The 16,901-nt window shown below is 30.8% G+C and overlaps 1 protein-coding gene and 1 pseudogene across 1 annotated transcript; one reads left to right on the top strand and one right to left on the bottom strand.

The window, feature by feature from the left end:
- Positions 1-254: 254 nt before the first annotated feature.
- On the bottom strand, positions 255-10,513 carry LOC9324247 (putative disease resistance protein At1g59780). Its single transcript, XM_021034673.1, is given in 5 exon segments — positions 255-702; positions 2,555-3,005; positions 3,007-4,162; positions 9,361-9,498; positions 9,628-10,513. Coding segments are annotated over 5 exon segments (2,700 nt in total). The 5' UTR covers positions 10,499-10,513; the 3' UTR covers positions 255-618.
- A 401-nt stretch (positions 10,514-10,914) lies between these two features.
- On the top strand, positions 10,915-15,829 carry LOC9322726 (annotated as a pseudogene).
- The last annotated feature ends 1,072 nt before the right edge of the window (positions 15,830-16,901 follow it).

Raw genomic sequence — 16,901 nt, 5'->3', positions numbered from 1 at the left:
CGTAAATTCAGTTCTTAGTTTTCTCATGGAAGTAATGTATCAGGAAAATCCTTTTTAACTTTTGGCATTACCCAATAACCAGAGTCTCAAGAAGTGGCATTGATCTTTCTTCTACTATCCATTAATCCAGTTCAAGTTGTTCAAATTGCGTATGAATTCGTCTAAGCCGTTAGTTCGATTTTTCAAATCTTAAACCGAATTAAACATTATATAAACAATTGATCACGTGTAATTTCAAAAAAAAAAATATTGGATAAACACAACAGAAAGCAGACCAAGTAACTTGTAACAATGGCTTACGGGACAAATACCATGATAATTCGGAAAAAAAAAACAGAACCTACAACCTGCATTTTTGTTTTTAGTATGGTAGTGGAACAGTAGCCGATAGTTTGATTAGGAACCAAACACATATCAACACAATGCAAAAGAGATTATTATTTTATTATAAGTATATATATAGCCTCACAGTCCAACGGAGAAGATATCAATCGCTCTGAAAAACAAAGAGAGAATAATAACTAGTTAAATTTCATGAAAGTACATAATCAAATTTGTTTTGCATCAAAAAATGAAGTTTAGCCATCGTCATTTGTTTTCTCTTTATGAAATTGTTTCTCAGATTATTGGACTGGGAAAATAATATTCTATTACCTCGTTGTCTTCTGGTTTTTGTGGCCAGTCATATCGAATAAGAGGAATGTGTTGGATTTTATAGTAATCATAACAGATAGAGCCCAAACTTTAAACCCGGTTTATATGTCCATAAAATAAAAGTTTTATCCCTATTTCCCCCCCAAATTGAAAGTTCTATTGCTTAATGTCTCCGAATCAATAGTTCTAGAGCTAAAACCCCACAAAACTGGATTTAATCGGTTTACAAACTAAACCCGATAGAAAACCACACAAATTCAATATAACCAAAATTAAAACCCGACCCATTTCAAAAACCCGACCATTTGTCACCCAATTTCTTCTTCTTCTTCACCAAACCATTTTAATGGCTTCACGATTTGGATGGGGATGAGATCATAACAATTTTTCTACCTCACCTTTCTCCGTAATTACTCTCCAGCCTCCGATTAAGAGTTCTCTTCTATTCATTCATGGTGTTTGAATCACCGAAGCTAGCAAACATTCTCTTCTTCTTTAACGTCAATGTGCTCTTCGGGGCCATCGGTTTACTCTAATCTAGCCACTAGGTACGCATCCATGATCTCCAAATTTGTTACCCATTTCTCAATTTGACCTCTTTCTCAGTTTTGCAAGTTGATCTCTTTCCCAATGGGTACAACAATGACGGAAACATTGGAGAAGTAACAACAATGGAACATATTTATTTTAGATTCATTAGGCAAAATGAGAAATCAAGACAAACAATCGAACAAGTTCAAGAACAATTCAAGTAATAACAAACGATCTCATATTAATCAATGGCAAAAATCTCAATCTAATTATCCTTGATTTCACTCAAAGGGATCGGAGAAAAAAAACAAACTCAGAGGAAGAAGATGAAGAATCAATGACAAAATTAAAAGAGGACTCAGAAAAGTTTAAAGCACAAGTATAAGTAAAATTAGACACTGTTGTTGAAGCGAAGAGGAAGACGAAGAAGTTCGTCTCAGATTAGGGATCTGCTTCAGCTCCGATTATTTTGTTTCATCAAGTCATGTGTTGGGATGACGACGACGAACGTCGGTGGTGGTGGCTCCGCCGTGGAATTGCTCCGCTGTGGAATTGGATAGTCATTGGTCTCGATTTTGGGTACTGTGAACCTGTGAGGTTGAAGAACACCAACAATTGATTTTGTTTCATAATGGAGAGAGTAGAAAATGATGGGTCTAAAATCAGAAAGAGATTTTAATCATTGGAGGAAGATTGGTAAAACGAGATTATCTGTTTCATCTCTGATGTAGGATGACGAAGATGATGATCATTCACCGAAAAGGGTTTGAAATCGGGTTTATTAGAGAATCGGTTTATAGTCGGGTTATTAGAGAATCAATTGTAATCGGGTTTGGATTAGGTTTAATCCGGTTTATTATTTTTGTAAATTGGTTTAGCAGACATTAAACCGAACAAAACCAATAGCTATGGATAATTAGATGAGAACTATTATTTTAGGGAGATATAAGATTTAAACTATCGATTCGGGAATATATAGATCGAGAAGTATCATTTTAGAGACATATAGATCGGGGTTAAAGTTTGGGCTCTATCTATTATGATGTCATACTTCTCGTGGGGAAATAGACCGTTTTTCCGGAACCAAACACATATCAACACAATGCAAAAGAGATTATTATTTTATTATAAGGATATATATAGCCTCACAATCCAACGGAGAAGATATCAATCGCTCTGAAAAACAAAGAGAGAATAATAACTGGTTAAATTTCATGAAAGTACATAATCAAATTTGTTTTGCATCAAAAAATGAAGTCGAGCCATCGTCATTCGTTTTCTCTTTATGAAATTGTTTCTCAGATTATTGGACTGGGAAAATAATATTCTATTACCTCGCGTTTTTGTAGTCACATCGAATAAGAGGAATGTGTTGGATTTTATAGTAATCTTCTCCTCCTTTAGAAACCCTCTTCTGAAATTCTCTTTCATTTGTGTCGATTCTCAATTCCTTCAATGAAGTGATAAATCTCAGCCCATCTGGAAGCTCCTTTAGCTTATAACACGAACGAATAGAGAGAGAATGAAGAAGGGGCATGGAGCCTTCTTCTACTTTCCACTCTTCCCATTCCTTTAGTCCCTGTATTGAAAGCTCCTGTAGTTGAGGAAACCCGCCGGTGGAGCAAACCATTCTCCTCCCAACATAAGCGTTCTGCCATAAAAAAACCACTTTCAATTGTAGCAGTGTCTCCAGAATTGGCATCGGATCCTCCTCCAAACGACAATATTGTAGAGATATGGTTGTAAGATGAGAAGGAAAATGTTGCACATCAGGTAACATCGGGTGTTTGAGATGAACGGAATTCCAGGGAGATTGTATAGTGTCCCAATTTACTTAGAGTTGAAGATAGAGTTTCCATACGCCACCCCTCGCCTCTGATTAAGATATGGAGACTCCTTAGCCTTGTCATACGGTGAAGATCCGTCGCACTGCTATACTCTGTTGAGAAATTCTCCAACGTCTCCAATTTGAGTAGATTACCCAATTCCAACTTTGTCCTACTAGTTGTTTGTGATGGTAACCAGAGGTATCTCAGTTCTAGCATCTCTTTAAAGACATTGGGCACGTCAGTCAGATGAGAACGTATATTTAGATTAAGATAGAGCAGCGACTTCAGGTTCCGCAAAGATGAAGGTAGATGAGTTACACCTGTCCACTCTAAACTCAAATACTTCAAGTGGATGAGCTTTCCAATGCTAGAGGGTAACTTCCCTCCCTCAAATTTAGCCCATCTGAGATCTAAAACCCTCAACAATGGTAACTCCATGAAGTTTGATCTCATCATAATCCAATCATACCCAACTGGAATAAACAAGAGAGATCTAAGTTTGGAATTCTTCATCTCCCTCTCTCCATAAATAAAAGGAATTGTACAATACACAACGAGTCTACGTGATCTGCTAGAAGCTTGAGAGTAAACGCTTGAGCTGTTGGCTGGATCACTATCAATCTTTATAAAGCTCTCTTCCCTGGCTTTTAACAAACAAATCTCTCTCATCAAGTCATGCAACTGACAAATTCCAAATCTCGAAGTCAACATGTTTCTTTCAGAAATAACCAGATTTCTCTTCACTAACTCTTCTATGTAGAGATCCGCAACATCTCGAATGGAAGCTCCCTCGTAATGCCTAGGATTTGTTATTCCTTCTGCAGCCCAGACATAAGACAATCTCTCTAATTCTATTTTATGATCTTCTGGAAAAGAGGCTAGGTAGAGTAAGCAGTGCTTCAAATAACTAGGCAATCCTTCAAAGCTCAAAGACAGAACATGATTAACCGAACTGCTATCGTCATCATAGGAACTAATCCCACCTCCAACTATGTGAGATTTAATATTCTCAGATATCATTTTCCACTGACGTGGTGTGTGTTGAGCAGCTAACAACCCTCCTAACACTTTGACAGCCAATGGTAGTCCTCCACAATGTTTGATCATCTCCTTAGCCATCTCTACCATATCTTTATCAATTATATATCCTGCACAACATTATGCAGTCAAATATCAATTAGCGTTGGATCTTTAATTTTAAGACGTGTTTGAGATTTTGTAGATGCTTCTTTAAGTTAAAGGGTTTAGAGAGTTATGATATTATAGTAGAAAACGATTTACTTAATTGAGGATATGGAAAGAAAAATCTCGCAAATTTTGATTGGATCAATGATTCAAGTGATTTTTAGTGGTTGGGTTCTTTCAATTTTTGAAATCCTTTGGTATATATATATATATATATATATATATATATTTCCCCCCTCAAATAATTAAGGTCAATTTCCAAAAAGAAATTATTTTTTTTTGTTATGTTTTCCAAATTCACCACTAAAATCTTAAAATTCCAAAAATTTGACAATCTTCATGGAAGGTTATTAGAAGTGTAGGAAAAGTATACAAAGTGATTTAGGAACACATACACAAATTTCTAGATGTCCTTTATAAAGTTGTGATAAGTGATAATTTTGAAACTTTTGGGGTTTTGTTGAATTTTCCGGGATCAAGAGCTCCAAGAACTAGGTGTTTGGTATCGCTCAAGTTTGTTACACTAAAATTCATGTGGTCACGAAATCATGTTTTGTTTGAATTTTGAAAGCTATTTCTAAATTATATATAATTTGAGTATCATTTATTTTATTAATTATGCTTTAATGATTAGTAATATAGTTAACTTCAAATTAAATAGCTTTTCTAGGCATTAATAGTTAAACACATGTTAATCTAAAACTATTGGTATTTTGGATCCAAAAAGTGTATTAGAAAGTATTAGTTCGGAAGTTAATGGTTCTCAAGGTTATTTGATTATATTTTCAGAGTTTGCTGAATGCTGTAGAGAGAGAATTACCCAAGGTTGAGCAACCGTTAACTTTCGAACTAACACCGTTTCGCGTCGTGTTGAAATCGGCTCATTTGCATTAGTTCAGGTTTTGATTTTGAATTATTTTTGGGTTTGGGTTGAAATCGACTGGGGATCATAGTTTGGGTTGGGAAAACCCGCTAGCAAATAGTTGAGGTTGAAAAATGTCGTTTGCTAAACAAACAGTTATAGTAATTAAATGAAGTTGACTAAATATTGTTTTAAAATATTTAACATAAAGATTAATAAAAAAATTATTTCTGAATATACTCTCTCCGTCACACAAAGATAGATTTTGTAGAAAAAAAATTTGTCTCACAAAGATAAAAGTTTTGTGTTTCCAATGTCAAATTTAAAACAGTTTAACTATTTTACCTTTATTAAACAACAATAAATAATATACTCTTTAAAATATGTTAAAATGTTAAAAGGTTAAAATTGTCATTATACATTATTTCTTAATAAAATGTGAAATATCTAAAATATCTATCTTTGTGGGACGGAGGGAGTAGTTTATAAACTTTATTTTAAATTAGTAATTTGTATTAATTAAAAATTAAATTGTACTAGAAATTTGGATTAGAAGATGAAATTTTGTGAGAATACATATATGTTATGTGTTGTATGTGCATGTCTTCTTCTTCTTTTTTTGTTAAATACAACTGAGTCGTAAACATGGGCGGAGGCAGCATACAACCATGGGGGTCAACTGACCCCGGTGAATTTTTAAAATTCAACTAATATTATGGCAAATTTAAACAAGTATGTAGATATTTAAGAAAAATCCTATAAATTGACCCCAATGCCCATTGTGAAAACCAATCTTTTGACCCTTTAATACATAACTTTTTTTAATATTGCAAAATGATATGAATTATAACCACTAATAATTATATATAAGTTTATTTTTAATTTTGTGAATAAGTGTTTTCATTTACTTCAATAGCATTTTCTTTGATTACTATAAATCTATATAATTACTTTTATTCCACTATACTTTTATTATTTTTGCTTTTATCTATTCTTTTTTCCCATTTATAATTGTCTTTTATGTATATCAATTATCATGTTTTATACAACCAAACTTTTCTAGAAATACCAAAAATTATTATTTAATTATAAAACATAAGTTATATACTTATATGCAATATAATTTGAAAAAAAATCACATCTATTTTATTAAAAAATGATTTTTATATTTTGACCCCGGTAAAAGAAAATTCTAGCTCCGCCACTGGTCGTAAAGTTTTGTTAAATCATTCAATATAAACATTTCTTAATTTTTCACGAGCTCTCTCTTCCTCTTGCCTTTTTCTTATTGTTAATATTTCTCGAAACTCATTTTTCCCTTTTTACTTTTTTTTTGTTTTGTTTTGCAAAACCTATAGATGAGGGAAGTTTGTGAGAATAATTTGAGTAAAACATAGTGTAGTTTTATAATATAGCATTTATAAATAGTCGGTTAAAAAAATTCTTACCAGTTGTTGTTTCCTTCTTAGGAAATGCTATATATCATTCGTAAGTGTCCAACATTTATCAATTTTATTTTAATTTTTAATAATAATTGATTTTGTGGCTTTGTTTGAGTTTGTGAGAATACAAATATGTGTTGTATATGAAATTCTTCTTCTTTTTTTTTTTTCATACAATTGATTTTGTGGCTTTGTTTGAGTTTGTGAGAATATATATGAAGTTCTTCTTTCTTTCTTTTTTCATACAATTGATGGCTGATCTGGGCCGTACAGCTTTGTTCAATATCATTCTATTCAAACGTTTCTTAATTTTTTTTCATGAGCTTCTATATGTTTATTTTTTTACTGAAATTTACATAGTTTGATACAACTCTAAACAAAAATAACTAGAGTAACACCCAAATATTATGGTTTACTAGAATAACACAATTTTTTGTTAAAAGACCAAATACCCATTTTATTTTTAATTTTATTAAAATAAAATAAATAACATACAATAACTAAATTAAATAGAAAATTAGAAAAAAAATACAAAAAGGAAAAAAATATATAAAACGAAAAAATGAAAAAAAGAAAAAAATATAAAACGAAAAAATATACAAAACGAAAAAAATATAAATCGAAAATATATATATATATATATATATATATATATATATATATATATATATATAACGATAAAAGAATTAATCTAATCATATATTAACGAAGAGACAGCCTCACATGAGCCATCTAATATAAATAAGTCTGTCGTGGTAAGAATATGTATGTCGTTACCTTATTATGCATATTAAAATTCTATTTTCATTAACAAAACTGTCATCATACGACAGATTCTTTTATAACCTAGCTGAAATCTATCATAATATAAAAAAATCTGTCATGACATAAAACATTTCGGTTACGAGTATATGTCATTCTAGCAATTTATTTTTATATAACAAATCTGCTAACACACTCCAGATTTTTGTTATAAAATTTTTTTGTCATAATAGAAAATAAATCTATTATCACTAATAAGTCAAACTAATAATTATTTTTCATTAAAAAATCTGTTACATTACGGCAGATTTTTATCGAAAAATATAAGTCTGACACAACGAAAATAATAAATCTGCTACACATTTAATAAATCTTTCAAAATTACGAAAGTTCGTGGTATCATCATAAAATAAGTCTGTCGTGGGAAAAAAATGTGCTACAAATTAAATATATATCGTAACTTATTTCAAGCAAGTTTGTGGGAAAAAAAATTTGTCGCAAAAAATATGTCTGTAGTGGAAAATAAACCTGTAACAACTAACCCAACAGACTTTTTAAATAATTTTTTTTTCCAACGTTTTTAATATATTTAAGGGTAATTTTGACTTCTATTTTTTCTAACAAAGAGAGAAAAGATATTATGGTCATGAATATAACTTATTTAACCTCCAATTTTTTTTAGGGAAAGTTACTAGATTGACCCAAATAATGACTTTAATTACTAGAATGTCTCATAAAATTAGAGGGTTAGATGGGTTATTTTCATAACGATAATACCCTTTCTCTCTTTGTTAGGAAAAAAAAAAGTCAAATTTGCCCTCAAATTTTTTTGAAAAACGTGAGAAAAAAACTTAGGAAATTTTTTTGGTTTTTTAAAAGTCTGCTGGATTCGTTATGACAGGTTTATTTTCAATGGCAGACTTATTTATCAACGACAGATTTTCTGTGACAGATTTTTTATCTCTCACAGACTTAATTTAACAAGTTATGACAGATATTTATTTTGTTGTAGTTTTTTACTCCACTACAGACTTATTTTTTTATGACACCACAGACTTTCATCACTTTGACAGATTTATTAAAATTAGTGGCAGATTTATGTTTATAGTGGCCTCAGACATTTTATTTTTATAAAAATATCTGTCATCACGTGACAGATTTGTTTTTGGAAAAATAATTACTAGAATGACTTAGTAGTGATAACAGATTTTTTTAATGTTATGACAGTTTTTATTTTTTAAACAAAAAAACTGTCGAGTGATAGCAGATTTGTCATACAAAAAAAAAATTGCTAGATTGACATACAATCGCAAATGAAATATTTCTGTGATGACAGATTTTATTCACATTACGACAGATTTAGGATTAGTTCAAAAAAAACTGTCACATTACGACAGATTTAGTGATGAAAAAAAAATTGCTGGAATGACTTCATATAGTGATGACAGATATGTTTTAAGCAATGACAGATTTTAATTTTTATTCATATTATGACAGATTTTATATATCTATTTGATGACAGACTTTCCATGATGGACTACATATTTTAAGAATGACAAATCGTAAGTCTTCGTCGGAGTCGCGAAAGTGACTGAGTTTTAATCAATGAGGCTGAGAAAAAAACGTGAAAGGCAGTCGTAATTTAGGGCTAGTTGTTTTTTTTTTTTTTTTGTTTGGGTTTTGTAATTCTAATTTAAATGTTATATTGTTTGATTTTTTTTAAAGCCTAATAAAATTGAATTGGGTTTTTGGTCATTTTACCCAAAATTTGTGTTAGTCTAGTAAACTACAAAACTAGGGTGTCAATCTAGTTATTAATCTCTAAATTTGAGTCAATCTGGGTAATTTTCAGTTTTTTTTAGACACTCTAATAATTAAACTCAGAATTTGGGTTAATTTAGTAACTTTTTTTAATTGTTAATATTTCTCGCAAAGCAGGAAGCTTAATACGAAACTCATTTTTCCTTCTTTATTCTTTTTTTTTTTTTCTGCAACACAACTATAGGTGAGGAAATTATGTGAAAATAAATTGTGTAAAACATAGTGTAGTTTTATAATATAGCATTTATAAATAGTCGGTTAAGAAAATGCTTACCAGTTGTGTCGTTCTTAGGAAATGCTATCATTTGTAAAAGTTTCCAACATTCGTCATGAGTTAGGAGTTCTGGTTTGAAGGTCACAGAATGTGGATGTATTGCGTCGTTGCGTGAAGTAAGTAGTACCTTCCAACCGGCTGCAATAAACCACACAAAAGTGTTTGTTAGGAATTTGTGTCCATGTTATCTCTTTTCTTAGATAAAATCAAATGGTAACATATCAGATTAGCCTAATTATTATATATGCACTAAATAAAAGAGGTCACCTTTTCTCTCTGGAAACATTGGCTTTATTCTGTCCCAGTCTTCTTTTTTCCATAGGTTATCAAAGACGATCAAAGCTTTTTTTGTTTCCAACAACTGAACGAGTTTCTTCTGAATATCGTCTTCCCGCAAGTTTGAATCTTTTTCTCCAGGACTAAGATCCCTCAAGATGGTCTGCCACACATCCTTCCGTGTAAAATCTTGTGATACACACACCCACACAAGTCCATCAAAATGACGTTTTACTGTATCATGATTAAAAACTTGCCGTGCAAGGGTGGTTTTGCCAAGACCGCCCAAGCCAGTAATAGATACCCCGTGACTGCTATCATCATTTCCCACCAATTCCTTAACCAATCTCTCAACATTTTTCTCCAAACCAACAAGATTGCTTTCAGACTCATTGGAAAATGTATGACGCATTTCCCTTTTTCTATCATGTAGAGCCTGCGAATACCCACCTTCAATAATGTTCGATTGTATCCCAAAATCTCGCATAACCTGGATCACTTTGGAGATTCTCTTACTAATGCTTGTGATTTCTAAGGCAGTCTTCCTACGACCACTTTGAATGCAAGCAAGACTTCTCATGTGATTCTTGATGCCACTACTTTCACTTCGTTCTCGCTTTAGAAGATATGTTTCAATTATATCCTGGGCATCGTAAGTGATTTCCTTTACGTCGTCCACACAGTTTCTTGCAAGTTCAGTTGTTTGTTTCCTTGCATCCGCGTCACTCAGAAAGGACATTAACATCTTCAGATCACTCTTTAGCTGAGTAATTTGCTCTTCAACTCCCCGAAATCGCTGATAATCTTCGCTCACGAGTTCCCAGAGCTTTTCAACACCGAACGATACAATTGCGTCAACCATAATGGTCCTGTTTTAGAGGAAACGTGAGTAAGTATTAAATTAGAGGTAATGAAGAGGAAACCATAGCAAGGAAAGGAACCATCCTCTCATTGATTTTCAAACTGGCTACTTGCATTTCTATTATTAGCATACATGAATACTTAGAATTGCACACATGTCACACATGTCACATGATTCTATATAGGCCTCGGATGAAAATCAGACGGAATTGCACAAACCGAACTGATTTGCCTGAACCGAACCAACTTAGAATTGGTTCGGTTTCGGTTATTGGCCAATAATAAATCCGCATGAATTATAATTAGATTCGTTTATTTCTTCAGTTTGGTTCGATTCATTATAACAGAATGGTTAACCAATATTCTAACCCTAAATTTCTTCGTTCTTCAGACTAGCTAACCCGCCGTCGAACGAAGATGGATCCACAGATAGCGGTCAAAGCGTTAAAACTTTTGTCTCGTCCTCAACCTTTTTTCTTGGCTTCAAATATAATTTGATTTAGTAATGTTCTTTTATTTAATATTTATAAAATTCAACATTTTTTTAGTGTTAACTATATTGTACCGCAGGCAATACAATCCGAAATTTCATATTTCTTCGTCTAGTTCGATCAAATCACAATGACACCTCGACCGCGCAAGCATCCTATCGTAGATCGGTCCAAATATATAAATGTAAGATGTTTGTTACGAATCTCAGATTTGAAGTGACATAAAACTTAAATTATATATATATATATATTAAGTTTGATAACCAGAAAGTTATCTAGTCTTTTACCATTCAATTAGTCTACCAGGGTGAGTAAACCGTCAAATAGCCTATTTTTATAATGCTGACTATATATATTTTTAATAATGTATTGAAATCTCTAAAACTATATATACATATATATATATATATATATGATTAGACTATCAAACATTTTCCATATAAAAGAGACAAATTAGCAGCTACTTAATTCAGTTGTTAGTTCTTAAACCTTTATATGGTATATGGAGTTATATTTACATACTGTAAATAACATTTATTTAGTTAAAGTATGAACAACTAAAGAGAAATTGTTTAAAATGCCTCTTTTTCAATGCCCCTTTTCAAAAATGTCCCCTTTGAGAGTCAATTTTTAAGTTTGCCCTCTTTTAATTTTTAATGACCATTTTACCCTTATTTGAAACAAAATTAGGTCCACAAAATACAAAATATTTTTTGGCGGGAAAAGTGATCCTGCAAATTTTTGGCGGGAAACATGATCCCGCAATTTTCCCGCCAAAATTTTTTTTTTTCGGGAAAATTTTTGGCAGGAAAAATTTACAAGGTATTTTAAAGGTTTTACAGAGTATTTACAAGTGTTTTGTAAGGTTTTACAATGTATTTTAAAAGGTTTTACAAGGTACTTATAAGGTATTTATAACTTGTAAAACCTTATAAAAAACTTGTAAAACCTTATAAAATAGCTTGTAAAATCTTATAATATCTTATAAATACCTTATAAATACGTTGTAAAACATTTTAAAATACATTGTGAAACCTTATAAATACCCTGTAAAAACCTTTAAAATACTTTGATGTGTGCACATTCTCATGTTTTCTTTATATATTTGTGATATCTTTTATTAAAAGAATGGTAGTTTAGTCATTTTGTACATAAAAAGGGGTATTTTTAAAAATGGACAGCCAAAGGGGGCATTTTTGAAAAGAGGTATTGAAAAAGGGGCATTTTTGTGAGTCTCCCAAAACTAAACCGTATAATGAAACTTAAATTTCCTTATTATTAGTTAATCTTATGAAATAATGATTTGGTTGTATAGTTATTAATATTAATTATGTTAAAATATGAGAAAAAATAAACCCTAAAATGAAATTTAAGTTTCCTCATTGTTAGTTAATCTTCTGAAATAATGATTTGATTGTATAGTTATAGTTAAGGTAATTTGAATTAGGTTGGATTTTATTATATTTAATTGTTAATAAATATAACTGTTTTTAAGTAAAAAATCTTAGAAAATTAATTTATATTAAATAAATCTTATGTGATATCTTATATAATATTTAATTTAAATCGTAACTAATTTAATTTACATACTCAAGTATTAAAACTAGTTGATTAAATCATATGATAAAAATTTGAAATGGGTTGGATTAATGGATTTTATTCTATTTAGTTGTGTTGTTAATGCATTTTAATTGTGTGTTTATGTAAGAAATCTTAGAATGATTAATGCTCTCAATCAATTTAAGGGGCACAAGCACAATGCTTCAAATGTCGAAAACTTCTCGTAGCAACATTATATAAGAAATCTCCTAGGCCCTTTTTCCTTCAAAACATTATATCAGATTTCTCGATTGGCATAGCTAACCCCGGTGAAATCGGATTCATACTGTTTGCATTCTTCAAGTACGTGATGTCTTGCGTTTTCGTGTTTATGTGCATGTTTTTGTTACGTCGCCTTCTTCTGCGATTTTGCCAAATTTTGTTGTTCTTTCTCTCTAAATGATTCTTTCTGGCATAACTACCATGAATACATATCATCTTGTCGTTGTTCTTTTGGTAGCGATAGTTAGTTTTAGTTTAAAATATCGATAATTAGTTATAGTTTTGCTAAAGTATCGATGATAACCTGTTAAGAACTAAATTCTAATGGTATTTTAGTTTCTTCCCTTAATGAATTAAAAAAAATCTAAATTTCTCATGTCTATTACTTTATTATACAGAATTTGATTCAAGAAGGATGGCCCAACACACTGAGATTACATTTGAGGAAGGATGGCTTTACATACAGAAAGGTGTTACCAAGCTGATAAAGATTATAGAAGGAGAGCCTGAACCACCATTTGATGCTGAGGAATATATGAATCTTTATACGTACGTAGGTCGTCTTATGTAATGTTTGTTGTTAATAGTTATGTACTTACCGCATGTCTTATGTTATTCGCAGGACTATCTACAAAATGTGCAGCCACTCTCCTGGTTACTCAAAACAGCTTTATGAAAAGTATCGTGAAGTAATTGAAGATTATACTATCCAAACGGTGAGTAGCAAATTTTTAAGTTTGGGCTTGATTCTTGGATACTATTCAGGTTTAAATATTTGTTTTATGTGTGGTTTAGGTGTTGCCGTCGTTAAGAGAGAAGCATGATGAAGATATGCTAAGAGAGCTTGTTAAGAAGTGGGATAACCATAAAGTTCTGGTTAGATGGTTATCCAGATTCTTTCTTGATGTTGACTGTTACTTAGCTCGTAGAGGCATTCCAAGACTGAGAGAAGTTGGCTTGACATGCTTCCACGAACTGGTTTGTCATACATTCCTATAGCTCCTAATTTTTTTTACAAAGTACGTTATTGTAACTGTGGTTGCAAATTATTTACCTCATGTTTATCGTGAGATGCACTCCACAGCCAAAGAAGCTGTATTTTAGAACTTGTAAGTATTAGTATCTGAAATGAAAATTTTGGTTAAGCATGATTCTATCTAACACAATTTTGTGTCGCCAGATTCATAAAGAGCGTGAGGGAGAACAGACTGATAAGGCACTGGTGAAAAACATATTAGATATCTATGTAGAGAATGGGATGGGAACTATGGAAAAATATGAAGAGGATTTTGAAAGATTCATGCTTCAAGATACTGCTTCTTACTATTAATTTGCTTCATATTTTGAGCAAGTTACAAGCATATGTATATGTAAAACACGAGGTTTGTTTTATTTGTGAATGCAGAAAGTACAAAATGAATTGTTGGTGGTGGTTGCAAAACAGCTTCTAGAAAAGGAGCACTCAGGGTTCCGCGCAATGCTAAAAGATGACAAGGTTATACGACTTTTTTTTTTTTTTTTTTTTTTGTATTTTTATGAATTCTTAAGCAAATTATCATCTTAAAATATTATTTCATATTTAATTTAACTATAAATCATTACATAAATGAATACTATTCGAGAAGCAAAATGTAATAAAATTATTAAAATAACATTGTAAATTGAGGAATTGTTAGAAATGTTTTTTTCCAATACCTCTTTTCAAAAATACAACCTACGTAAAACCTTTTTAAACTTTCCTTAAAAATCAAAGATTTACCTAAGTACATATGTAACATTATAAAAGCATACAAAACTACATATATATGTATAAATACATGATTAAAACTTATAAATACCTTATAAAATCTTATACATATCTTATAAATCTTATAAATATGTTATATAAATACGTTATAAAACCTTATAAATACTTAGATCGAGGCTTGAGTAATACTTACCATCTAGAAGTACCTCATAAACCTTTTCAGGTTTAATGAGACGTATTTTTGAAAATACACAAAACAAGTGCATTTTCAAAAATAAAATATAATAATAAGGTCTTGCAAATTATTTATTATAAAGTGAAGGGATAATATGAAATAAATAATATAGCATCTTATCTATTTCTAAACTATTTTAATTTTTCTTATAACTTTGAATGATGAAAAAAAAAACAAAAACAAAATATAAGATTTTTTTTTTGAGCATTTAAAGACAAAGAAAAAGGACCACATGTCGTGAAAAAGAAGTTAAAAACTTCATGACGAGCTCATTTTTAAATTAGAATTAATGGCAAACCGTTATCTACACTTTTATTATAGAAAAAAAAGAAGGAGAAGATGATGATAGAGTTGAAGGATAAAATCTAATATTTGAGATTATGATCACTGATTTTTTTCGTTGGAAGATGAGTATTTTTTCTTTTCCAAAAAACGTCTACTTTTTATTCTTTGTTGACATTTTTCCTTCAGAACAAGTTTTATTACATACTAATTTTTACATTCAAAATAAATTTCATAATGTATATGCCAATACTTTCTACTTTTAGCCACTCTATACGTACTTTACCTTTTTTAATAACAAAATTCTTAAACTGATAACAAAATGAATAACTAAAGTGTTAAACAAATTCATGTATAATTATTTAGAAGGACATCAAAACCTATTATTGTATTATTTATTTTGCAATTACATTTTTAATCAGTATCCCACGCGATGCGTGGGTTTCTCTCTAGTTAACAATATGAAGAAGAAAATAAATATTCTTTCTCAATTTAGATTTTAGCCTAACTTTAATACATTCATCACTCAAGCTTCTTAATTCTTCCCTTCATTCTTAATTAGGATTTCAATTGCCTATTCCAATGCCTACAATGCATTCAAAGAAAGTGATCAAATTTTTCGACTCCATGTATTGTGGAAAACTAACATCTAATTTTTCGACTCCATGTAAAATGATCAAAAAGAATATGAACCTGATTAATAGATGTGTCGGTTTGTTTGATAAGGGAAACCCCCTCTTCAAGAATATGCTATAGAGATACAATTTCAATTAACGCCAATATTGTCATGTAGCAATTAAAATGAATTTATTTGGAAACAAATAAAAAGTGAATTTAAGAAAAATAATAAAACCTGCTTGAATAAGTTTGCAAGAGGTTCCAACCCTTGAGGGATTGGATGATAGAGTCCGTACATCCTAGAGAGATCATTTTTCTGAAAGTAATATAGCAATTAAGAAATATTTTAAGATGATAATTTGCTTAAGAATTCATAAAAATACAAAAAAAAAAAAAAAAAAAAAGTCGTATAACCTTGTCATCTTTTAGCATTGCGCGGAACCCTGAGTGCTCCTTTTCTAGAAGCTGTTTTGCAACCACCACCAACAATTCATTTTGTACTTTCTGCATTCACAAATAAAACAAACCTCGTGTTTTACATATACATATGCTTGTAACTTGCTCAAAATATGAAGCAAATTAATAGTAAGAAGCAGTATCTTGAAGCATGAATCTTTCAAAATCCTCTTCATATTTTTCCATAGTTCCCATCCCATTCTCTACATAGATATCTAATATGTTTTTCACCAGTGCCTTATCAATCTTTGGCTATTATTCAGTAGTATTTGTTTTGATGTCCCCAGTCCCACACCTTTGGTTACTGAGCTCGACGTTTTATTTCTTGGTAATTAATTCCAACCTAAAGCATTGTGTAACATGCAAACAAAAAAATGATTGTCGAAAACGAATCTATGACTTCAGTTTTTACTAGCAAATAGCTCATATACATTATATAAGATACTGCTAACCAGCTTTTTATTCGGTCGGAGTTACTAACACCAATCTACGAAAATAAATCATGTTTTAGCTAATCAACACGAAACTAAGAAATGCATTGTACCAATTGGATATAATGTTACTTTTTGCTGGATCATATTTTTAAAATATTTTAAAGTAAACAATACTTAAATGAGAACATACATATCCAAGAGCATAATTTCTTGACGATCCAACCTCAAATTCAACAGTGTCGTTTATGTTCTACAACACAATTGTTGGCTAGAATGAAGATAAGGAACATACTAAAATGAAGATGAGTGAGAGAGAAGAA

The sequence above is a fragment of the Arabidopsis lyrata genome (genome assembly GCF_000004255.2).
Source record: "Arabidopsis lyrata subsp. lyrata unplaced genomic scaffold ARALYscaffold_2, whole genome shotgun sequence".
Classification (NCBI taxonomy): Eukaryota; Viridiplantae; Streptophyta; class Magnoliopsida; order Brassicales; family Brassicaceae; genus Arabidopsis; species Arabidopsis lyrata.
Note: the sequence above shows the minus strand (reverse complement) of the source record. Positions and strands in the feature narration are given on the sequence as shown.